We start from the raw sequence: 24,338 nt of genomic DNA on the forward strand, positions 1-24,338 counted from the left end.
GGCCTTTGTGTTTCCGCCCACCACCTGCAGATGCTCAACATAAACACGTGGAACTTCCGTCCCCTGCTAAGCGCGCTTCCAAAAATCCTCCGGCTGGGAAAACCGTATCGTCCAGACCCTGAATTCTCCGGCTGTACCGTTCGCTCACTTCTGAGCCACACTCATGGTGTCAGACTCACTCCGGCTTATCACTGCCCCTTCTCATGAGGGGCCTTCTCACAGTTTGGCCGGTTCCTTCCGTTAAGAAGTCTGAAAATTAATGAAAAACTCATTTCTTTCCAGTTTTGAGCACCCAGAAGACTCTGAGGGGAAGCAGCAGGGGCAGGGACACAGGTCTTGTCCTCTAGGAGAGATTGCATGAACACAGATATTCCCAACACAGGCCGGGGGGAGGGGGGAGGGCGCGGACAGGAATGTTACTTTTCTAGGCAAACCTTCGATCCACATTAGCACCTGTGTGCCCTAAGTATGTACTGAAGAGAAAGACCATTCAAAATAAGGACTCTGACAACTCCGATCAGCACTCTGTCGGCTGGGACGCCGGGCGCGGGGAGCGGAACCTAAGTGCCTGAGTGTCGCGCTTCCGGGGAGGCGGGCCCACATGAGCGGCGCACCGTCAAGATGGCGGCGGGTCTGAGGAAACGCGGCCGGGCGGCTCCCGCAGCCCGGGCAGTGGGACTCTGCGGGCAGTGGCTGCGGCGTGCCTGGCAGGAGCGGCGCCTACTGCTGCTGGAGCCGCGCTACACGCTGCTGGTGGCCGCCTGCCTCTGCCTGGCGGAGGTGGGCATCACCTTCTGGGTCATTCACAGGGTGGCATGTGAGTGCGCCGAAGGGGAGGGGAGGGTGGGGAGAGGGACCCGAACCGCCGACCCAAACTGGGAGCCAGATTCGGAGCTCAAACCCATACCCCAGATCCTACTCAGTCGTCAGTTGCAAACCCATATCTTTTACCCAAGTTCCAAGCCTGCTCCACAGAAAACCAAACCCTATCTTAATCCCTCCCCCACGACGGAAGGGGAGACCCTAGAGATTGGCCGTCTGTCCTGAACATACAGCCTGCCAGGCTGAGAAAGTAAACCAGCCTGAACGTCAGAAGACCTGGGTCCGAGTTAGTGTATTGCTGCTGCTGCTGCTTGTCTCTGTGGCTTTGGGCACGTCACTTCCCCTGCTGGGTCTCAATTTTCTCTCTGTTCAAAGCTGAGATCTTGCAAGTCTCTTCTCAACGACGGCATTTTGTGACCACTTGAGTCCGTTTGGCATTATTGGCGGCTCTTTTCCAGGCTGAATCTAGACATGGGGCTTAAAGCTTTCTTGCTAAAGACAAATAATTCAACACGTTTATTGAGTGCCTAATACTATGCTAGATGCCAGGGGTACAGTGGTGAAAAAGATAGACAGATTTCCTACTTGGGTTTGTGGGTCTGGACAAAGATAAGTTAGCAGAAAATTACAATGTGTCATATTCATGATAGTAGAAAGCCAGGGTACTATAAAGGACACCGGAGGGCGCTTAAGCCAGACTTGAGGCATCAGGAAAGGCTTCCTAGAGTCTCCCTGGAAAGGTAAGAGCTAGCCAGTTGAGCAAAGAGAGAAAAGGGGAGGGGGGAAAGTGCTCCTGGCAGAGAGGATCCTCTCTCAAAAACCTCCAGTCAAAAGAGAAAGTCTGGATCCTTTGAGGAACTGAAAGAACTGTTTTAGAGCTGGAACATAGAAATCAAGTGAGGGTAGTACTGAGGGAAGGGATTGCAGAAGTTGAGACCAGATCATGAAGGGGTCTGTAAGCCTTGTTAAGGGTATAGTTAGCATGATGGTTAAGAATTTAGGACCAGGGACCGGCTCTGTTGCTTAGTGGTTAAGTGCGTGCGCTCCGCCACTGGCGGCCCTGGGTTCGGATCCCCGGCGCGCACCGATGCACTGCTTGGCCGGCCATGCTGAGGCAGCGTCCCACATACAGCAACTAGCAGGATGTGCAACTATGACATACAACTATCTACTGGAGCGTTGGGGAGAAAAAGGGAAAAAAAAGAGGAGGATTGGCAATAGATGTTAGCTCAGAGCCAGTCTTCCTCGGGAAAAAGAGGAGAATTGGCATGGATGTTAGCTCAGGGCTGATCTTCCTCACAAAAAAAAAAAAGAATTTAGGACCCCATGAGTTCCAGTCTGAACTCTACCCTTCCTAGCTCACTGATCTTGAGTTAGTCACTTAACCTCATTGATTCATAGGTTCTTCTTCTAAAAATGGGAATGACAGAGTTTGGTCTTTATCTTAAGGCCTTGGAGAATCCTTGAAAGGTTTTAAGCAGAGATCTAATGTGATTTCTATTATATCAGGGTGGGAAATATATTATAGTGGGGTGAAAGCAGAAGCTAGGAGCCTAATTGGGAAGCTATTGCATCTTGGAGGCTAGAGGTTATGTTAGGCCCAAATTTGGGTATGTAATAGCAGAGAAGGATGAGATAGTAGAGATATTTAGGATGAAGAATAGACAGGATTTTGTGAGTGGTGGTGGGAAATGAGAGAGAAGGAAATATGAAAGATGTTACCCAGATTTGTGACCTGGGCACCTGGGATGTTGATGGTGCCATTCATGGAACCCAGGAAGGAGAGCAAATTTGGAGGTGAAGATCACAAGTTCAATTACAGACATGTTGAGTGAGTTGTCTGGATTCACCCAGAAAATGTCAGACAGGCAGTTAGATAAGGCATTGTGATAGAAGTACTGGGAATGAGCTGGAACTCTGTGCTTTGATGGGCTGGAGGTGTAGGGGGCAGATAAATTCTGAACTTGGAAGTAACCACACCATCCTGTCCTTTTCCAGACACAGAGATCGACTGGAAGGCCTACATGGCCGAAGTAGAGGGCGTCATCAATGGCACCTATGACTATACCCAACTGCAGGGTGACACTGGACCTCTTGTGTGAGTGGGGTTAGGAGGTTCAGCGAGGACATAAGGGGCTGACTGGATACCAGGCTGGGTGGCCTGACCCAGAATCACATTCCTTTTCATCTTCTAGGTACCCAGCCGGCTTTGTGTACATCTTTATGGGGCTGTATTATGCTACTGGCCAGGGTACTGACATCCGCATGGCCCAGCACATCTTTGCTGTGCTCTACCTGGCCACCTTGCTGCTTGTCTTCTTGATCTACCACCAGACCTGCAAAGTGAGTCCATGCTACCAGGACCAGGGGACCCCAACCGGGGAGGGCTGGGGAGCAGAGGTGGCTCAGAGTTGGTAAGCTGACCTTGTTCCCCACTGTGCCCACCTCTCAGGTACCTCCCTTCGTCTTTTTCTTCATGTGCTGTGCCTCTTACCGTGTCCATTCCATTTTTGTGCTGCGGCTCTTCAATGACCCGGTGGCCATGGCGCTGCTGTTCCTCAGTATCAACCTCCTGCTGGCCCAGCGCTGGGGCTGGGGCTGCTGCTGTTTCAGGTCAACACCCTTCCCTTCTGGCTCCCTCTCTCACTTTCTAAATTTCCATCACTTGCTCCCCAATTTTCCACAGCAGAGAGAGTAAGGGAGTGGCCAGACAGTGTGGATCAGTCAGGGCCCTGCTAGGCGGGTCCAGGATCTATAGAAAGTCTCTGCGTCCAACCCCCAACATACACAGCCCCTCTTCCCATCTTCTCTTCCCTCCAGACAGCATCTGTTATTGGAGTTGGTCCTTGCCCATTCTAAATACTCAATGTATGTATACTGTCTCAGTCTGGGCATAGAGACTAGGTGTCTGCTCCCTACCCCCAGCCTCCTCCCAGGCTGCGTTATCCTCCCTCCAGCAGTTCAGAGTGTGGGTCCCCTCCTAGAGCTTGCTGGCAGGGGAGGGGAGGAGTTGCTGTCATGATGGTGGGGAGTACATCTCAGGGTGGGATGCATGGCCCTGGAGCTGATCTCCACCCTTCCTCTCCCCTACCCACCCCAGCCTGGCAGTCTCTGTGAAGATGAACGTGCTACTCTTCGCCCCTGGATTACTATTCCTTCTTCTCACACAGTTCGGTCTCCGTGGGGCCCTCCCCAAACTGGGCATCTGTGCTGTCCTTCAGGTACCCCCGCCTCACCGCTTCCCCTTTTTGATGAAGGGGAGGCCACTGTGACTGGCCTCCTTCCATCCTTGAGACTTCCTCAAAGCCAAGAGACGGGTTTGGAGTTGATTCTGTGCTGGGCAGCCACTACCTCTGGGCTTTGGTTTCTTTCTTTTTTTTTTAATGTTCCTTCCTTCCTTCCTTCCTTCCTTCCTTCCTTCCTTCCTTCCTTCCTTCCTTCCTTCATTCATTCATTGATTGATTGATTGATTGAGGAAGATTGGCCCTGAGCTAACATCTGTTGCCAGTCTTCCTCTTTTTGCTTGAGGAAGAGTGTCTCTCAGCTAACATCTGTGCCAGTCTTCCTCTATCTTGTATATCGGTCACTGCCACAGTATGGCTTGATGAGCGTTGTATAGTTCTGTGCCCAGGATCTGAACTCACAAACTCCAGGCCGAGCGTGCGAACTTAACCACTACACCACCGGGCTGGCCCCTGGGCTTTGGTTTCTTTAGCTGTAAAATAAGGGTGTTGAGCTAGATGGTCTCTGAGGGCCTTTCTAGCTCTGCCCATTTATGACTTGGTGAATCCAAACTTAAAGCACTGTTATTACCTGCCTCCACAGCTTCTTTGGCCCCAGGCTCTAGCCTGGTTGGGGGCCTGGCTTTCCTACTGTCCTGGTGGGAATTAGAGAACCTCTGAGACCTACAACCTTTCCCACTCCCCTCGGTGGTTAGCGTGATGCTGAGGTGAGCCTGGGCAGCTCTGCTGACGTCACACCTATCCTCAGGTGGTTCTGGGGCTGCCCTTCCTGCTGGAGAACCCTGTCGGCTACCTATCCCGCTCCTTTGACCTTGGTCGCCAGTTTCTCTTCCGCTGGACAGTGAACTGGCGCTTCCTCCCAGAGGCCCTCTTCCTGCATCGTGCCTTCCACCTGGCACTGTTGGCTGCCCACCTCACTCTTCTCTTACTCTTTGCCCTCTGCAGGTGGCACAGGTGAGAAAGAGAAGTGCCATGGGCAGAGATGGGGGAAGGAGTGAAGGGCCTAGGCCTTAGGGGCTGCTTGGGGGAGATTTTGAGCTCATGGCGGTGAGTTGAGAGCTTGGCGCACAATGGGGGCTTGATAAATGTCTGAACGGCTTCTCCCCAGGACAGGGGAAAGTATCCTGTCGCTGCTGAAGGATCCCTCCAAAAGGAAGGTTCCACCCCAGCCCCTCACGCCCAATCATATCCTTTGAATCAGGAAGGTAAGTCCTGCCCTCTCCTGGTGCGGGTGGGGTCCTAGTCATCTAGCCCTGGATGGCTGGTGACCTGGGGGAGGGAAAAGGAGGTACCAGTAATAGCCACAGGGCCCATGCATAGAGCTCCTACTCTGTACCAAACACTGCTGAGCGCTTTACATATTTAAGCATATTTTATTCTTAATTCTGAATATGATTGAGTTGCCATTATGAGTGCTGGTGCTTTCTAAGAGATTTACATACATTCTAACATTTAAAGTTCAAGAAGACCCTGAGATAGGGAGGTATTTTTATTATACCCATTTTACAGGTGGCAAAATTAGGGCTTTAAGAGGTTAAGTAATTTACCAAGGTCACACAGCTAGTAAGTGATGAACTCACTAGACCTTACGGCCCTGGGTATTACTGTCTCCACGTTAGATTGAGGAACAGGTGCAGATTGGTTAAGAAACTTGCCCAAAGGTCTGCATTTAGGAATGGCAGAGCCAGGGGGCTATCTGACCCTAAACTTTTGCCCTTCTGCTTTGAAACTTCCCTGCCCGACAACCCCACGCCCCCCCCACCCCCCAACTCCTGCCTCTTCTGCTCCTGCCCTTGGCCTTGACCACTGCATACAGATCGTTTCTACACTCTTCACCTCCAACTTCATTGGCATCTGCTTCAGCCGCTCCCTCCACTACCAGTTCTACGTCTGGTATTTCCACACACTGCCCTACCTCCTGTGGGCCACGCCTGCACGCTGGCTCACACACCTGCTCAGGTACCAGCCGGGACAACCTGGGGGAGTGGGAAGGGCTAGGGAACCCCTCATCCCAAGGCTGTGAGCCTGGAGGTGCTGGGGGTGAGCTAAAGGGCTAACGGCCTAGAAACTGGACAACACCTGGAGCTTATTTCTCATCTCCAGGTTGCTGGTGCTGGGGCTCATTGAGCTCTCTTGGAACACATACCCATCCACGTCCTGCAGCTCTGCTGCCCTGCACGTATGCCATGCTGTCATCCTGCTGCAGCTCTGGCTGGGCCCCCAGCCTTTCCCCAAGAGCGTCCAGCACAGCAAGAAAGCCCACTGAGGTCCACCTCTCCCCCTCCAATCCATTGTCAGGACCCTGGATGAGGATGGACTCTGTGCCCTTCCCAATAAACCTTACCAAGTCCACCTCTCTGCAGCCTACATGGAGGTGCCTGGACCAGGCTATGAGGGGCATGCACGCGGCGGATGAAGAACTCATTCAGGCAGTCCTAAGAGGCACTTTATTGCATAGGTTTTGGGGACTGTGGCTCTCTCCCCTTCCACTGCACTGCACAGAACTCAGAGGGGAAGGGGCGCGGGGTGGGAGGAGTGGGAGAGAGCACAGGCAGGCACTTTCTGTGGGGGCAAGAGGATTTTGGGAAGAGAATAAGAAGCAGTGGGGGGCAGGCTGTCACCAGCCCACCCCTTCCCAGCACCAAGAAGCCGGCCCTGGGTGGCAGTGACTTGAGTCTGTTGGGGGGCGCCAGCCTGAGCAACTGGGCAGCCCTCACATGTTTGCTGGGCTGTAGCACAGCAGGTGTAGCTGCAGGTTCTGGTCCCAGTGGCGCAGCAGCAGGAAGAGACCCTGAGCTGCAGCCTTGAGGGCAGCCAGGTCGAGGCCGTCGGGCAGGTGCTGGGCCCGCAGCCAGCAGTCGGCCTTAGCTGCTGCCAGTTCCCATTCGCCGAAAGTGGCGGCACAGCGGTGCTCCAGCCACGCAAGCGCCACGGCGGTGGCCCAGGTTCGGCCCTGCAGGTCGGCACCACTGGGCCCTTCCGCCCCCTCCGAGGCCTCAGTGTCTGAGCCCCGCCCACTGTCCACCTGGCCTGGACCCTCAGAGCCCGAGCTAGGTGATGGGCTGCAGGAGGCCGTGGCGCTGTCGCCCTGGCCGACACCAGAACCGAGAAGTGCCCAGGGAGACGAGGCCGAGGTGGGGCTGAGGCTGGCACGGTGTGCAGCGAAGGGCGAGGCGCGGCACAGGCGCTCCTGTGGGATGCGCACTGCTGCGCAGAAGGGCGCATCCAAGCGAAAGGAGCCTGGCGCCTCCTGCAAGCGCACCTGAGGAGAGAGGAGGTGGGGGGAGAAGCGAGCTGAGACGGTGCCCTGGCCCTGGCAACGCCACCCTCCACCTCCCGAGTCCTCACCAAGGGCAGGTAGTCATGGTCGCTGCCTTCACTGTTGCCGTCACTGGCCTGACCAGTGTTGGGGCTGCAGAGTCTACGGCTGTCTGGGCCTCTGGCCTTCCGACAGCCCAGGCTGAGCCTAGAGGGAGGCTGGGTGGGCAGGCGATGAGGACCTCTGGTGGGAGCTGCAGGGTCCCCCAAAGCAGACTTGGAGTTGCCATTTCGGCCAAGGTCCCAGCCGCCTGCTAGAGCGCCTCCCTGAAGTCCTGCAATGGAGCCCATCAGTGCCAGTGGTGGTCCTGAAGCCAGGTTGCTCCCTACCATTTCCTCAAATTTGAGTGTTACCTTTAGAGTGGACAACTGTGAGCAGAGGAGCTGCCTCTAGATGGCCCTGAGAGGCAGGAGGGGTGCCTGGGGGTTCAGCTGGCTCTGCAGGGGCACAGAAGACGGGTGAAGTTTGTCCAGGAGGGTGGCCAGTGAGGTGAGGTGTGGCACTTGAGAGGTCACCCAGGAGGGACTCTACCTGAGCTCCGCACCTGCAGGGCTGAGGGCAGGACCTCCCTAGTGGTGGCGTCTACAGCTACAGGGCAGGTGAAGCAGGAGGGGGCAGAGCTGACCTTGCTTGTCTGAAGGGCTCGGAGCCAGGACCTCCGGGCATGGCCTGTGAAACCAAGGAGCAGCATGCTGAACAGGAGCGGGTTCACGCCCACCACTCCTCCTCCACAGAGGGCTTTGTGGAAAAAAATCTCAGTGCTCGCCATAGTTTCTCTCTCTGTCCACTTTTGAACAAAGTGGAGTTCTTTCTCGGCCAGGACCAGCTAGACTCCCAACTTTGACAAGAGTGGTTAGGCTGAACCCTCAACCCATAGCAGGGCTAGGCCCCCTGGCCACCCAGAAATTCATCGTTCTGTACACCACCCACAGGAAGCATCAACTGTGGTGCCTTTTCCATCCACTTAGCACTGTCCAGTAGAACTTTCTGCAATGATGAAAGTGTTCTGTATCTGTATCTGTGATCCAGTATGGTAGCCACCAGTCACATGTGGCTATTCAGCACTTGAAGTGTGGCTAGTGCAACTGAAAAACTGAAATTTTAACTTTGTTTAATTTTAATAGTCTTCCTGAATGACAGATTTGTTTTTATGTTATAGGTACTGTGAATCATTACAGGATCACATTTCCCTCTGTGTTGGCTGCTAGAAAGCTTGCCAGTTTTGGGTCCCATGCTTGCAAGGGCACATAACCTCATGGTATGCATCTTTAATATAACCTCATTCTTTGCTTCTTTTTATCCTTTTTTTCCATTGCCTTACTTATTTTTTTTCTTGTCAATGTGGGTGAGCCACCTTAAATTGTCTGTGAGCAAGATGAGATATAGAGAGTGACCAAACACACAGACCTCTGCCACTGCTTCTCTCTGCCCCTGCCACTCTCTGCCCCATACAGTCTCTTTGGGCCCTGATTGGGCCCGCCAGCAACTCACCCCGGTCAGCCATGGTCTCGGCTCCTTGTCGGAGAGCCAGCTGCTCATTGTCCCGGACCACAGAAGCTGCTGTCAGCCGATGGAGTGCTTGATCCCAAGCACCTTCTCTTTCAGGGGGTGACAGAGGCAGTGAGCCATCGTCCCCAGGACCCCATAGTGTCTCTAGCCCAAGACCCACCTCCCAGCACATAGGCTGCTCCCCACACAGGGCCCGGATCACCACATGGCAGCGTGGAGTCTGGGGAGGCAGTGGCACTGCCGGAGGGGCGGATTCCCCATTGGGGGGCACAGCTGTGAACAAGAAGGGTGGTTCCATCAACATGTCCCAGTCCATGGGGGCCGGGGAAAGCAGGTTTCCTGGGGAAAGACAATGGCAGGGGCAGGGGCAGTGTGGTGCCCTGGACTCTACCTCCCCAAGGCATCCTTGATGTCAGAATCCAGTTCTCCATCTAATGCTTACCTGAGTCATCCAAGCCCTGTCCCAGCTGCTGCCCTGGCTCAGGGCCTGGCCCATCTGGGGCTGCACCCAGAGAGGGATGCCGGGGGCGGCCAAGGACTGGGTTCACCCTGCCTGGGGGTGATGAGAGGCTTCGGCCAGCCAAAGCTGCTCTGCGTCGACGGCCCAGCACCTCAGCACTCAAGGCCCCAGCCTGCACGTGAGAAGTGGGGTCCACTGGTCAAGGAATGCAGAGCTCCTGGCCACCAAACACAGACACACAACTGACCACATACCCCTTTGTCTGAAACCCTGGATGGCTGCTCACCACCCTTAGCAGTAAGGCCAGGTTCATTCTGGCCCCAGCACCCTTCCCACCGTCATCTCACTCCATGCCCTCTTTCTCACTTGAGGTTGTTGCTTGTCTCTGTTTTTATTCATATCTTCTTTCTCTTTGTCTGGCTGACTTCTACTTATTCTTCCAGACATGACTCTTGCTTTCCTGACTCCCTCAGACACAGTTAGTAACCTTAACTCTGAGCCCCCGTGAAACCATGTCCCTGTGCTCCTCACTGTAAGTTGCATGGTATCATCATTATAGATTTACCCATCTATTTCTTCAGCTAGACTTCATAGTAACCATGCACAATTTATGGCATACGGCAGATGGTCAATAAATGGTTTGCTGGATACGTGGTAAATGGATGTGGACTGACTCTCACCTTGACTGGAGCCAGTGGGGGTGGAGGCAGGGGGCAGGAGCGGGAGCCTTCAGGTTCTCCCCAAGCCAGGCTGCGGCAGCCCTGCTGAGAAGGGGGATCCAGGGGAGCACTGCCCTCGGGGGAGCCAGGGCCCTGGGAGCCGGGGGACTCACTGCTGCCTGTGGAGCCTGGGCCTGGCTCGGGGCTGGCAGAGCAGTGGGTGAGCACATACTGCTCCCGGATGTATGAGGACTGGAAGATGCGGCGCCATATGGCTGTGTCAGAGGAGGGGTTGGGTCCAGGGTCCGTGACTGGGTCTGTCAGAGCATCAGTACCTGCTGGGAGGCAGGAGAATAGACCCCAGCCCTGGGCTTTCCCACTGCCCACTCCTCCTCCAACACAGCCACACACATACACCTGGGCACTCACTCTGCTCTGAGTCCCCAGCAGCCCATGGGCTGGACAGCTCTGCTGACACAGTGCCTGTTCCCAGTGGCTCTGAGGTGCCAGTGGGCTCAGTGCCAGGGCTGGTGGCAGATGGCACCTCCTCTGGGGATGGGAACACAGAGCCACCCAAGCTCTGCCAGCCAAGCTCTTGGCCCTAGAGAGAGATAGTCATTGGAAAAAAAGCAGACTGTAGTTATTCATAAACTCTTTCCAAACAGGATTTAAGATGGCTCACTGCAAGAGACAGTAAAGTTAATAAACCAGAAATGAAAGCCTAGGACTAAGGAAGGAGGAAGCATATGTGCCAACTATGGGATTAATAGAGCTGGAGCTGCTGTGGCCCAGCTTCAGGTTTGGCCCTGAGCTCCCTGGCAGCCAGGCAAAAAGGCAAACAGTCCATTATATGGCTCTCATGATCAAAAAGGAGGAAGCATGTTCATTTCTTCTGGAGAGTTAGAGCTTTTCATAATAAAAATAACTGTCATTTCTCAAACTCCTACTGTGTGTCAAGTATGCTACCAAGAGCAAGTACATTATGACCTCTAATTACAACAACCTATAAAAAAATCAGTATGAGAAAGTGGGCTCAGAGAGGTTAAGTGACTTGCCCAAAATCAAATGGCTAGTACACGGCAGAATTGGGATCTGAGACTTCATCTAGACTATGCTCCATCCGTCCCTGAATGTTATGGGAGATAATCCAATGGTGCTTTCTGTAGGGCAAAGTGTGAAGTAATGAGCAAGTTTTGACAAAAATCTCACAGCAAATGCGGGAGCTGTTTTCTGTGGCTGTGTGCTTTAGTGACCTTTGGTAAAAGCCAAGGGCAATGCTGTGAAGGACAACTCAGTGGAAGACCTCATGAGAGGGGCAGGCTGCAGGCACCTTGGGGGCCTAGTGTGATCTTGGGGAGTCCTAGGTGGGAGTAGAAGAGTTTGGCAGAGAGGCACAGGGAATGGAGGAAGGCTTTTGAAGAGATGCGGGGGCTTCAGCCATCCCAGGCCCACCTCCCGCACCCCAGCCTAGGCCTACCCCAGGAGGCCGGGGCCGGAAGCCATCCACCCTGAAGAGGGAGCAGTAACCGAGCAGCTGGTCCCCAGGGTAGAGTGCTGGGATCTCCCGGGGGGTCAGTAGCGCCTCCACCGCATCGGGCACAAACCAGTCCACAGAGATGTCACTCAAAGCGGGCTCCAGCGCCTTCCGCAGAGCCTGCACCAGCTGTGAGGAGTGGCCGGAGGGAGGTCATGGGAGAGAAAGAGTTGCCACACAGGCGACAGAGCTGCCCTTCCCCTGATGCCATCTGCCCAGCCGCTGGGCTGAGGGGAGCAGGGTCAGGTGGGGGTCAGGGAAGGAGTGGGGGTAGGGACAAACAAGGGACTGAGTGTCAGTCCTCAGGGCTTGGTCTGTCTCCTGGCCTGAGCTGTGCCACATGGATGAGCAAGACTTTTCCAGGATACGGCTCAGTACCAGGACAAAACTGAGAATAAGATTTGGGGAGTGGTCGGAGGCCATGTCCCCCCACCTTTGGCTTCCGGAAACACCCACAGCAGCTCCAGCAGCTCCCCCATGATTGGCATCTCAAGGGAAAGTAGGGATTGGAGTGGAGGAGAAGTCCTGTTCAGAGTGCCAGAGACCCCCCCACCTGACTGGGCTCCGTTTCAGACTCAGGGTAACTTGGGAGACGGGCTTCCAGGAGTGGGGAACAGGGCCCAGGCTCAAGCTCACCAAGGGCTGCAGCCTCTCCCCGGGCCTCAGGAAGTAGGCTTGGCCCCTGCTGAGGGCAGACAGACCCTGGAGCAGCTGGTGGCAGGCAGGCCCCAGCCCAAAGGAGAAGCACCTGACGAGGGAAGGGAAGCAGCTGTGACCCTCAGGAGCCTCTTGAGAGGGCCGATCTCAGGCACCTCGCTCTGCCCACCCCATACCTGGCTGCCCCCCTGTGCCACCTCATGAGCTCCAGGGTTTTGTGGGTAGTGGCAGCCATGGGCGAGGCAGCAGTGAGCAGGAACAGCTGCCGAGGGTGGGCCCTGTGCTGGGGCTGCCCCATGGCCCAGTCCAGTGCAGCCAGCACATCCGGGGCACCCCCTGCAGCCTGCAGGGTCTCAAGGCTCTCACAGATCAGCTGCACGGTGTCCTGGAGAGAGAAGGCACAGGCTGGGCCACGCTAGGCAGAAACATCTCCACCAGGCCCCCAGATCCGTGGACCACACTCACATCACTGCAAGGCCGGCTCTCTGGGAAGAGGGGCTGCACCAGTGTGCCAAACATGGCCAGGTTGATGAGCGTCTGGGACGGGAGTGACTTCACAGCCAAAACAATGGCATCCTAGGGAGGGCCAGGGAGGACAGCGTGAGGCAGGCCCTGCGGGCACTGGTAGAGAGTGAGGGACACCGACTGCCTGCTTTCTCCAGACTCTGAGTGAGAACCTAGGAGTGTTGGGGAGACTCCGAGTGCATGTGAGAGACGTTTGTGTGTGTGACTCTGGAGGTGTACATGACACCTGGGTTTGGGATTAGATGTGTCTGAATGTAACTTTATGTATGAGAGAGGCTCTTGGAATCTGAGAGTGATGCCTGTATGTGTGAGTATGAGAAAGAGAGTATGAGAAAGAGAGAGAGACGTGTGTGTGTGTGTGTGTGTGTGTGTGTGTGTGTGTGTCTTCAAGAGGCTGCCCCCAGCCCACCTCAGACCCAACCCCCAGCCCTGCCCACACCGTGCCCCCACAGGCCTTGTGTGTTACGCCGCTGCCGTCCAACAGGAAGAGGAGCTCCCGTGTAGCTGAGCCTAGGTGTCCAGGCTTGGAGCTCAGGTCCGGGCAGAAGCTCAGCACCAGCACAGGGTTCAGCAGGATGTCCTTGTGGAAACGTCTCTGCAGGAACCACACCTGAGATGGGAGCCCCGAGTCATCCTGGGCCAGGCTTAGTGTCATTCCAACCTGGGCTGCCAGCAGGACCCAGCCCCAGGGACTTTTTCTATCTAATCCACCTGGAGGGGGCACCTTTTTGTAGCCATTTGAATAAAGGCCAGGGCAGAGGTAAGTGGCTGTCCTCTGCCTATGTCAGACCTAGCCCCCATCCACTGAGACACATCCCAGGGCCCTCCTGTGACAATACTCATCAGCCCTCTGGGATGGTGGTGGCAGCTACTGAAAGGCCCTGCTGAGAGCAGAGGCCCCCCTCCATCCCAACCTGAGTCTGCTCGCCTGCTCCTCATGCACAAATGCAGCCAGTAGTGAAGTCAGGGGCCAGGCCAGGCCCCCAGGCAGCCATACCTGCCGGTCCCCATCACTGTCCCTTCGCTGAAGCCTCTGGAAATCTCGGCGGGCCCTCACCCGGGCCTCGTATTCTGCTGAGTTCAAGCTGCCGGCCTCCAGCATCAGGTGCGGCAGGTGGGGCTCTGGGAAGAAGACACAACTCTGCCAGGGAAGTGCCTGCCTCTGGATCCCAACTGCCCAGTCCCACTGCCCTGGGAGGACCTTGCAGGTCCAGCCTCCCTGCACCACTAGGCTCCCCCTCACAGATGATGTGGTCCATCTGGCTTGGGGCCCAGAAATATATACTTGAAAAATGCTACCCAGGTGGTCCTGAAGCAGGTCAGAGCTGGCCCACTGCGTGCCCCCGCCTCTCACCACTGGGGTGCAGCAGGATCTCCAAGGCCCGGTCACAGCGGTGGCCCTCTGCCAATGTGACACAGATGGTGGCTGCAGAGCTGGCATGAGGGGGGGCATCTGCCCGCAGAGCATGAGAGGGGCTCTCCAGGCCTGAGGGACATAGAGGCAGGGAGAGGTGTGGATCACCCCACCCCAAGCCAGGACAGAGTGCAAATATCACCTCCCCAGACAACAGTGGTGTGGGCAGGGATCATGACTGATTCGGCTCAACTCTCAGAGCCTAATCTACAGAGTCAGGTGGACAAGGGGTGACCCTGCTTTTGAAAGGCTGGGAGGTGGATTCCCAGCTCTGTTCCTAGCTGGCCAAAGAGTTACAAATCAGCCAATTGCTGATTTAGCATCCTGTCCTACCTCTTGCACAAGGACACTCCACTTCATCACTTGGATTGGTCTCATTGTAAGCATCTCTCTTCCCACTGGTGAGTGGAGTGGGATATAAATAAATTACACTGACAAACCTAGAGGTGTGTGTGTTATGTGGGAGCGGCCAGGGAATGCTCCCACTGTGAGACTGGAGGCTCCCAACGCTTCGGTCCCTGTCTTCTTTTTGTCTTGTGTTCCTCCCATCCCCAAGCCTTGAATTATTTACCATCAGCTACACTGGGAGGGGCACCCACCTGCCAGCAGGCACGGCCCGGTCACCAGCATCTCGAAGGAGAAGGTGTATGGGGCAGGGCAGCGGGCAGGGCCTGAGAACACGTCCGGAGGGGCAGCTGGCTCCTCCCAGGCCAGCCCTTCCTCCTGAGGGCTGCCCACCCCGAAGCAGCTGGTAGGGCTGGAAGGGAGGACCAGGAGGGTCACTGAGCCATTACCAAGGCCCCTAGCTCCTCTGGCTGACTGGCCCCAGCCCTTCCCCATCCTGCCCATTCCCTGGGGTCCCCTGCCAAAGCCCCCTCACCCGCACTAGACCCAGAGAAGCCGAGGGAGGGACGAAGAGAATCACCATAGGCCCAACCTGTCGTCACAGAGCCCCGGAGGCCTGGGGGGCCCCAGCGGGCCTTGCAGGGCCAGCGGGGTGAGCACGGAGGGCAGAGCCACGCACAGCACCCCATCTGGCCTTGAGGGCAGCTCCTGGCTGCTGTGCAGGGTCACTGTCATGGTGCCAGCTGCGGCAATGAGGCCAGTGGGCAGCACCAGTGTGGACCGGGCCTGGGCCAGATCCAAGACAAGATGACCTATGATGAGTGAGAAAAGAGGTCAGAGGGGGCAGGAAGCAGAGGAGATGGGGGACAATAGGGGTGGGAGCAGGCACTGAGTCAGGCGAGCCTGGACAAGGGGGACTTGGTGAGGTTGGAGGGACACTGGGCTAATGCATTGGTGATGCAGGATGGAGGCATGAGATGAATGATGGTAGAAGAGGCAGGTTGATGGTAGAAGGATGCGGTTATCATCAGGAAAGGGAGAAGTGACATCACTGCTAATGGAGGGCTGAGGAGGAGAAGAGGGCATGTCTATACCACCCCCAAGATCCTGGGGGACCCATATTTTCCACCCCTCTTCTCCTGCCTGCCCCTACCCATTCAACCTTTGGGCGTCATCTTCCCAAAGGACCCTCCCTTGTGGACTGACATCTCCCGTAGCCTGGGACCCACCCTTCTCACAAATTTCCTGCTCATGATGGGTCAGAGGATCCCGACTGCCCACTAGGAGTGGCTCCAGAATTTTCTACCCAAGAGGAGTTTAGGAGCAGTAATCTGCTTGGAAGCTGGCTGGAGGACATAAAGCTGCATTTGCATACCAAGCACACCATTTTACTCAGAGTGTGGGTTTATTTGGGGACTGGTGGAGTCGTGGGAGTCACCACTGCTGCTAAAGGAAAAATGACCAGGTGTACAGTGGCAGTCAAGGCCCTACATGGTCTGGCCCCAGCCTACCTTTTCAGCCCTACTTCACCTCACTTCGCCACAATAATCATTTATCCATTCTTTCGTGAAATACTTGCTGAATAAATGAAGGGAAGAACAGATGCAGGATAAAGAAAGGAAGGTAAGAAGGAAGAAAAGGACCCCCATCCCAGCCAGCTGAGGCTTGGGGACAGCCTGACACGGTGGAGGGAGCACAGTATCAGGTTTTGAGTCTCAGCTCTGTGACTTCTAATTCTGTCCTTTGGTAACTTGCTTGTTTTGAGGAGCCTCAGTTTCCTCATCCATGAAATGGGGGTCATAATAACTATATCTCAGAGACTGTGGTGAGGAATAAATGAGATAATGTATGCAAAGCATCCAACACGTAGGAGCCCTTTGCTATTAAAGGGGGAAGGAGAACAACACTTGTGTTACATACCTCTCTGGATTCAAATGAGGTGATACAAGTGACTGTGCTTTGTCAACTGTAAATCGCTATAAACAGGAGGTATTTTATTACCATCACCCAGTATAACTTACTTCCAAACCTTTGCTTACACCATTGCCCCTGCATGGAGTGCCTTTCCCCTCCTCTCCGCTTCATCAGCATGTCCTACCCTTCCTTTCAGTCAAATGCTGGCTCCACTTCCTTCTGGAACATTCCTGGGGCCTCAGCCCAGAGCTCACTCTGGCCTCTAACAACTTGCTGGGCTTATGCCAACTCTCAACACCCCTGGATTCTATCCCTCTTCTTACCCAGATGGTCAATCCCATATGCAGGAATCCAATGAATGTACAAATAAATGAAAGAATGAAGAGCAAGCCACAAAACCTAGCACAGGGGCGGTCTTCCACTTCCTCACTCAGCACTCACTGAGCCCCTTTGTGCCAAACTCTGTGAGAGATGTTGGGCCTTGGAGATGACCAAAGCCCTGTGCCAGGCTCAGGAGCTAACGCCCCAGAGGGCGAGACAGACGTGCCGACTGCCTGCTGTGCCTGTCTCCCTAGCTGCCAACCTCAGGTCAGGCCTGGGTCACACTGCCCCAACACCTGGTCTAAGTCGGGTGTCCAGTCCACGATTGTCAAATAAAGGGATGAATCAATGAATGAAAAAATCAGCAGCTGGAGTGGGGACGGGGAGGGGCGGGACGCAGAGCAGGTGCAGGAACCAGAGTGCGGCTGGCTTTCAGGGGGCGGGGCGGGGGCGCCCCGGACTCACCCTGCGCGCAGCGGCGGGGCGTGGAGGCCCCCAGCCCGGGGCCCAGCGCGCGGCAGCAAGCGGCCTGCAAGCGGCGCCGGCTCTGCAGCTGGAAGGAGACGCGCCGTCCCGCCGCCTCCGCCTCGAAGCCGGATACCACTTCGGCCTCCGCCAGCGGGTACACGAACACGCCTGGGGCGATGGCGGGGGGCACAGACGGCGTCGGACCCCGCCCGGCACCCGCTCCCCACCACCCCCGCGCCCCGCCCGGACCTCACCGTCCACCGGCTGCGGCTGCGGGTTGTGGTAGGTTAGCCGGGCCCGCAGGCTGAGGCACGGGCCGTTGGCGCAGGCCCGGACCCAGGAGTCGGTGAGGGGCAGCGGTGTCCAGCTGGAGGGACAGTACAGCCCGGGCATGGTGCCCCTGGGGGAGGAGGTGCTCGATGAAGGGGTACGCACGGTGAGTCCAGGGCGCCCCTCCCCACCCTCCTGAAAGCCGGCGGGGAGAATCTAACTCAGGCACTGGGACGCAGACCAGCAGGGGGCGCAAGGCTGAGCCGGGCGCTCTCGCTCGCCCGACAGGTGGCGAGGGCACGGAAGGAGGGAGAGATTGGGGATGGCTAGATGGGCATCCTCCCCAGTTACCTGGGAAGCCGGGGCGGAGCGCAGCTCCGGGCAGCGCGGGGACCCGGGGAGCGGAGGGTTAATGATTAACTGGCGCTCCGGGCGCCCAGCAGTCCCGCCACCGGCTCCTCTAGGGGCGGGGGCGGGGGGGTGTCACAGCTGTTCCATCACCCTCTCCCCGGCCTCACCGCCGCCTCCGTACCTGCCGGCCCCCCGGGGCTCCCTGTGGCTGCCAGCTGTTGGAAGTGGCGCGGGCGGAGAGATGGAAGATGCTCTGGGTGGGGAGCAAGGGTTTAAAGGGCCAGCATCCTCCTGGGTGCCCCCAGCCCAGCAAGGGACAGCAGGGGCGGGGTGGGATGGGGATCCCAATGGCCGCAGTCTTTCTTTTTCCGGCGCCTCACCTGACCGAGGCGCTGAGAGGGGCTGCAAGCCAGAGTGGAGGGGGTTGGGTTGGGAAGAGCAAGATGGGAAGCGAAAGGAGGGGGTCTTTCGGAGGCAAGAGCGGGAGAGGTGTTGGGGCAGAGGATTCCGTGGGATCCGTTCAGGGCACCTCTCTCCACCCTGGCAGAGCTGATCTGGGAGTAGGGGGCGGCTGCAGTCGCCGCCGCACCCGCAGCCGAGCTGTCAGGGAATGCTGCGGGCTGGGTATAGGGATCGTCCCCTTCCCTGCGGGCAACCCCAGCCTCACCGTCGCGTCCTCTGCGGAGTTCTGGGCACCACGCCGGGACCAGGGTGGGTGGTGCAGCCTCTGTGCCCCGGGCCGCACTCAGTCACGGCACCTGCGGGACACCAGCCCCGGACTCCTGCCGCGGCCGCTCTGAGTCCGCGCAGGGGCGTCGGCCCTGCGGGTGCTAGTCCCGCCCCCGCTCGGGAAGGCCGCCCCTCCAGCGGGTCTCGGCCCCGCCTGCCGCTGCAGCGGGGCTGATGCACCCCCCTCCCCGCCTCCTTCCGGCGCGGTACAGCCTCCGCGCCAGCCCTGGACGCTAGAGCCAGACAGAGCACCGCAGTGCAGGGACCGCGTTCCCGCCGCCGCACAGCCCCCATCAAATCGGGACCGAGACCTCCGAGACTCCACCCTTTCCGTCCTTCAGGAAGTGAGGCGTCCCGCAAGTGCAGCAGAGCCTCTCAGTCTGCAGCCCTCCAGCACTGCAGCGACCCCAGCTGTCCCAGTGTCACCCCACTCCCCGCCCTGGCTAGGCTTTCCATCACTGTAGTGATCCTCCCACATCACTGCAGCGAACCTCAGCGCCCATGATCGTAAGAACCCCCCCCCTCCCCAAGAAGCCAGCCCTTTTCCTTTGCAAAGTGCTCCTTCATCGCTGCAGTAACCGTCCCCCATCCCTGTAGGTATCTTCAGCTCCTGTGATCACTTCAATGACCACTCACTCCAAGCAGGGACCCCCCATCATTGCAGGGACTTCTCCCCACCCCTAAGCAGCCAGCCTTCCCATTACTACAGTACCATCTTCTCACGTTTTCTGGGGGTGGGGAGGGTGGGCAAGATCACCCCCTCAGGCGATAACTCCCTGATCCCTTCGGTTGTCCACCACCTTGGAAGTCAGGCCTTCTAGCCTGCAGAGGCTACTGGTGGCTGCAGACTGCCCCCATCATAGCACTGACCCCCGCCCCATCACTGCAGTACTCGCAGGAGATAACATGCCTGCTTGTAAAAAGGTCACTTGTTGGCAGAATTTTCATGCGGTGTGACAGTGTTCTGCTGCAAAAGATTAGGGAAGTCTGTAAAACCTCTCCCAGGATCCCTGAGGGAGAGTCTGGAAGTCTTGGGGAAGGGACCATGTTTGGGGGTCACCCATGCAAGCTTTCTTGCAGAGGCCACACTCAGCTTCTGGAAAGAGAGCTTGAGGAGAGCTAGGAATAGGCTTTCAAGCCAGACTCAGCCTTCTCAGCCCTCCCCATTTACTCCATCCTTCTGATTCCAACATACTGCCCCCAGTTGGGATCCCTTGCCTCCTTGAGCACCTGAGCCCTCAACTCAACACTTTCCCTTGCTCAAACCACTTAGCATGGTGGAGATAGCTTGGCCTTTTCCCAGGGAACTTCATGGGTGGAAATTCACAAGGATGATACAGGAAGCATAGACACTCTCACAATGATCCAGCCCACAGGGAGCTTCAGCTGGGTCCCAGCCTGTTCTTTCCACACCACCTGAGCCATGGTTCCATTGAGCCCTCTCCTCCCTTCTCTGCTGAACCGCCCCAGCCTCATTCTGAGTAAGGCTCCCTCTTCTAGGCTTGGGGGAGAAACACTGGATGGTGAGTGGGCTGATAGGCCCTTCAGGTGATCAGGTCTCCAGGCAGGACCAGCCCTTGCCCTGAGGGCTCCACAGAAGTCCAGGCAGTACCACCTCCCCATGGGTGTTTTGTGCTCTGCCCCTTCTGCAAATGAACCAAGAGCTACAGGTGGCCCTCAGGCCAAACACAAAGCTGCAGGGAGCAGTCATTAGGGGACCTTAAACATACGGAAATGGAAAAAGAGGTCCTTGTCTTTGGTCCTGAGGAGAGCTTGGATGTAAGACAGTCTCCCAGGAAGATGGTGTCCCTGTCGCCCCTAGACAACACATTGGTAGAAGCCTGGCTTTGCTGGGAAGCTGGGCCAGCCCTCAGATCCTGCTGGGACGGCTGTCTTAGCTGAGGCAATCGGAGGGAGAGACAGGTCAGCAGCTTGGCAAGAGGCGTAAAGCATCCTGCAGAATGGGGCAGGGCAGTGTAGGCTGCATGGCACAGGGAAGGAGGGGGGCTCTGTGGGGGCAGCAAGAAGAGTTTCTGAGGCCTAGCTGGGAGGCACTCTGGTGGTGGGGCTGCAGCATGACAGGCAGCTGAGGACAAGAAGGGACAGCACAGCCCCAGAGTGCCCCAGAACCAAGTTCTAGGAGGTGGAGGAGATCCTAGGCAGGGCTAAGGAACGGCGTGGAGCTTGGGTGGTCTGCTATGTGCCAGGCGTAGAGGTGGTGGTGGGGGATATAGAGCTAAAAAGGCATAGCCTCTGTCCTGAAAGGCTCACACTTTGGAGAAAAAGGCTAATACACAGTTATAGAGATATAATGGATATTATAAAAGCTTTTAACAGGGGCACCTAACCTGGTGGCAAGGGGGGGAGGGGATGCCATTTAAGCTGAGCCCTAAATGGGAGTTAAGCAGTGAAGGGGAGGATGCTTCATGCAGAGGGATCAGCTCATGAAAAGTTAAGAGAATCAGAGGGACTAAGGAAAATATAAGTAGGTGTGTACTTGTTTTTTCTCTTAGTTAATATTTGTCAAGCACGTACCATAGGCCAGGCCTTGCACTAAGCATGGATTACCTCCTTTTATGATCAAAACAGCCCTAAGAGATAGGTACTATTATTATCTTACAGGTAAGAAAGCCGAAGCCCAGACAAGGTAAGTAGCTTGCTCATCATAAGCTAGTAAAGTGGTGGAGCCAGGATGCTGAACTCAGACGGTCTGGCCTCAGAACCCTTGTGTTGAAACTACTTCCTGGGACAGTACGACTTTCTTTTTTCTTTTGAGGAAGACTCGCCCTGAGTTAATATCCACTGCCAATCTTCCTCTTTTTGTATGTGAGCTGCCACCACAGCATGGCCACTGACACTCGAGTGGTATAGGTCCACGCCTGGGAACTGAACCTGGGCCGCTGAAGCAGAGCACGCTGAACTCAACCACTAAGCCACCGGAACTGGCCCTTGACAATATGATTTTCTTGATGTTTATTTCCTGGTTTATTTCTCTTCGATTTTCCCTAAATCTTTTTTTTCAAAGTTTTTTTTTTTATTGAGATATAATTGACATATAACATTGTATTGGTTTTAGGTGTATAACATAATAATTTGATATAGGTATATATTGTGTAATGATGACCACAATAAGTTTATTTAACGTCCACTCAGATTCCCTAAATCTCTTAATAGACTTCCTTTTAAAAATTCCCATCAGTCTTGGCTGACCTCAAAAAAAGAGGAACAGTAGAGAAAGGGATTGTCCACTGCCACTGCCATGGCAGGGAGACCTGGCACCAAGCCAGCAGGCAGAAGGGGTTGCTGGTGGGACCCTGGCAGGGATGAGACAGGAGGGGTGGTTGAAACTAGAGGCCATAGTCTCCTCTTGAGCCCGTGAGAACCCCTGGAAGGAAGTGACCCTCTTCCTACCACAGCGCCTGGCACACAGTAGGTGCCTGATAAGCGTTGGCCAACTTGGTTGCAGTGATGACGGGAGGAAACATGCTGGCTGTGTTAGTGACATTGACCCTGTTTTCTAATGTCTGTGTGGAGCAGGCAGCTGGGCCATCAAGCTCCCTGTCCAGGACATCTGCTCACGTCGGCCACCACCAAGCTGGCCTGTAGGGTGCTACTTTTCCTCTAATCTGGCTCAACAAGGAGGATTCGAACTCACCACTCAACTCAGGCTAACACTGCCCAGGTTGGGGCCGGAACATGTCAACGACCTTTAGCAAGGGTGGTGGTGATGGGGGGTGGGGATACTGTAAACCTGAAGGAAAACCGCCTCAGAAAATGACGGTCAGCCAGGTCACTTGTTGCAAAGCGCAACTCATCTGTCTTCTGCATGTGGGCCACCTCCCTGCCTTTGGGGGCAGAGGTCTTGTTTCCCCAAGCCTCAGAAGCACCTACACTTTCAGAAGCAGGAGTTTTGCCTCCTGCTTTTCTAAAGCTTGATTTCCAAAATCCCAGGCCCTGTCTGAAGCCCAAATGGGAAGATGGCATAGTTCATTCATTCATTCACTTATTGACTCAATAAATATTTCTTGTTGTAGTCCTTTGCGTGCAAGGGCTGAAGCTCTATCAAGAAACAAGACAGTGGTAGATCCTTCCCCTTACGGAAGACATCAAACATATTTCGGCATACAATTAATTTTTAAAATTCTGATTTGGAAATAATTTCAAAACTTATTAAAAAGTTGCCAGAATAGCATTTTTTTTTCTGTGCCATTTGAAAATAGGTTGTTCACATCATGCCTCTTCACTCCTAAATACCTCAGTGTGAGCCTCTTAAGAACAAGGACACACTCTTACATAACCACAGAAGAGTTGTCAGATTCTGGAAACTTAACATTGAAACAATGCTATTATCTAAACTACAATTGGGGCCGGCCCCATGGCTTAGCGGTTAAGTGCGCGCGCTCCGCTGCTGGCGGCTCGGGTTCGGATCCTGGGCGCGCACCAACGCACCGCTTCTCCGGCCATGCTGAGGCTGCGTCCCACATACAGCAACTAGAAGAATGTGCAGCTATGACATACAACTATCTACTGGGGCTTTGGGGATAAAAATATAAATAAATAAACTTATAAAAAAAAAACTACAATCAATATTCCAATTTCACTATTGCTGCAAAAATGTTCTTCATAGATATCACCCTCCCTCCATCCAATCCAGAATCACACATTGCATTTAGCTGATAGTTCTCTTTATGGTCTTCTTTTATTAGAAACAGTTTCTCATTCTTTTTGTCTTTCACAATACTGACATTTTTGAAGAGTAATGGCCAGTTGTTTTGTAGAATGTCCCTCACTTTGGGTTTGTCTGTTGTTTCCTCATGATTAGATTCAGGATATTCACTTTTGGCAGGAATACCACAAAAGTGGTATTGTATCCTTAGTATATCACATCAGGAAGTACATGTCAGTTACTATTACTGATGATGTTAACGTTGATCATTTGATTAAGGTGATGTTTTAGGGTTCTTCAGAGAAACAAAACCAACAGGAGACATATCTATATCTTTACCTATATCTATATCTATATCTATATCTATATCTATATCTATATCTATGTGTGTGTATGTGTTTGTATTTATATTTATTTATCATAAGGAGTTGGCTCACCCCATTAGGGAAGCTGGCATGCTCAATTTTGCAGTGTAGACCAGCAGGCTAGAGAACCAGGAGAGCCAATGGTATGGATGAAATATGAAGGCAGTCTGCTGGAGAATTCCCTCTTGCTGGGGAGGCCGGTCATTTTGGTCTATCAGGCCTTCTATGGATTGGATGAGGCCCACCCATATTATGAAGGGCAGTCTACAGTTCACCAATGTAAATGTTAATCTCATTCAAAACCACCATCTAAATTGACATGTAAGGTGAACTGTCACTAGGTGATGTCTGCCAGGTTTTTTCACTGTAATGATACTATTTTTCTTTTTGTAATTAACTAAGTATTTCTGTAGGGAGGCAGTTTGATTCTATGAACTATCCTGATCTTTATCAAGATCTCACCTCCCGGGCCGGCCCTGTGGCTTAGCGGTTAAGTGTGTGCGCTCTGCTGCTGGCGGTCCGGGGTTCGGATCCCGGGCGCGCACCAACGCACCGCTTCTCTGGCCGTGCTGAGGCCGTGTCCCACATACAGCAACTAGAAGGATGTGCAGCTATGACATACAACTATCTAGTGGGGCTTTGGGGGAAAATAAATAAATAAATAAAATTATTTAAAAAAAAAAAAGATCTCACCTCCAAGTTTTAGCGTCCATTAATGTCCCAATTAATATTTTATGTCAGTTTTATTGAGGTGTAATTTACGAACAA

General features: G+C 54.7%; 2 protein-coding genes across 3 annotated transcripts; one reads left to right on the plus strand and one right to left on the minus strand.

The window, feature by feature from the left end:
- The first annotated feature begins 606 nt into the window (after nt 1-606).
- On the plus strand, nt 607-6,619 carry ALG3 (ALG3 alpha-1,3- mannosyltransferase). Of its 2 annotated transcripts, none has more exons than XM_058556213.1 (9): nt 607-817; nt 2,821-2,920; nt 3,018-3,165; nt 3,275-3,435; nt 3,923-4,043; nt 4,813-5,018; nt 5,173-5,249; nt 5,879-6,023; nt 6,168-6,619. In XM_058556213.1, the coding sequence occupies exons 1-9, from the start codon at nt 622-624 to the stop codon at nt 6,328-6,330; spliced, it is 1,317 nt and encodes a 438-aa protein (XP_058412196.1). In that variant the 5' UTR covers nt 607-621; the 3' UTR covers nt 6,331-6,619. The 2 variants fall into 2 exon arrangements, with proteins under 2 accessions (XP_058412196.1, XP_058412195.1); XM_058556212.1 differs by having other exon boundaries at nt 5,178-5,269; nt 5,881-6,023; nt 6,168-6,289.
- Nucleotides 6,620-6,704: 85 nt separating this feature from the next.
- VWA5B2 (von Willebrand factor A domain containing 5B2) lies at nt 6,705-18,597 on the minus strand. Its single transcript, XM_058556206.1, has 20 exons — nt 18,478-18,597; nt 17,444-17,589; nt 17,187-17,357; nt 15,079-15,298; nt 14,741-14,898; nt 14,082-14,213; nt 13,725-13,849; nt 13,182-13,337; nt 12,668-12,778; nt 12,379-12,587; nt 12,182-12,293; nt 11,489-11,674; nt 10,441-10,612; nt 10,033-10,349; nt 9,335-9,524; nt 8,875-9,231; nt 7,915-8,052; nt 7,737-7,820; nt 7,413-7,657; nt 6,705-7,326 (listed from the first exon to the last, which is right to left on the minus strand). Exons 2-20 carry the CDS (start codon nt 17,580-17,582, stop codon nt 6,778-6,780), a joined length of 3,771 nt encoding a protein of 1,256 aa, XP_058412189.1. The 5' UTR covers nt 17,583-17,589; nt 18,478-18,597; the 3' UTR covers nt 6,705-6,777.
- Nucleotides 18,598-24,338: the final 5,741 nt, after the last annotated feature.

Source organism: Diceros bicornis, chromosome 15, assembly GCF_020826845.1.
Source record: "Diceros bicornis minor isolate mBicDic1 chromosome 15, mDicBic1.mat.cur, whole genome shotgun sequence".
NCBI classification, from domain to species: domain Eukaryota; kingdom Metazoa; phylum Chordata; class Mammalia; order Perissodactyla; family Rhinocerotidae; genus Diceros; species Diceros bicornis.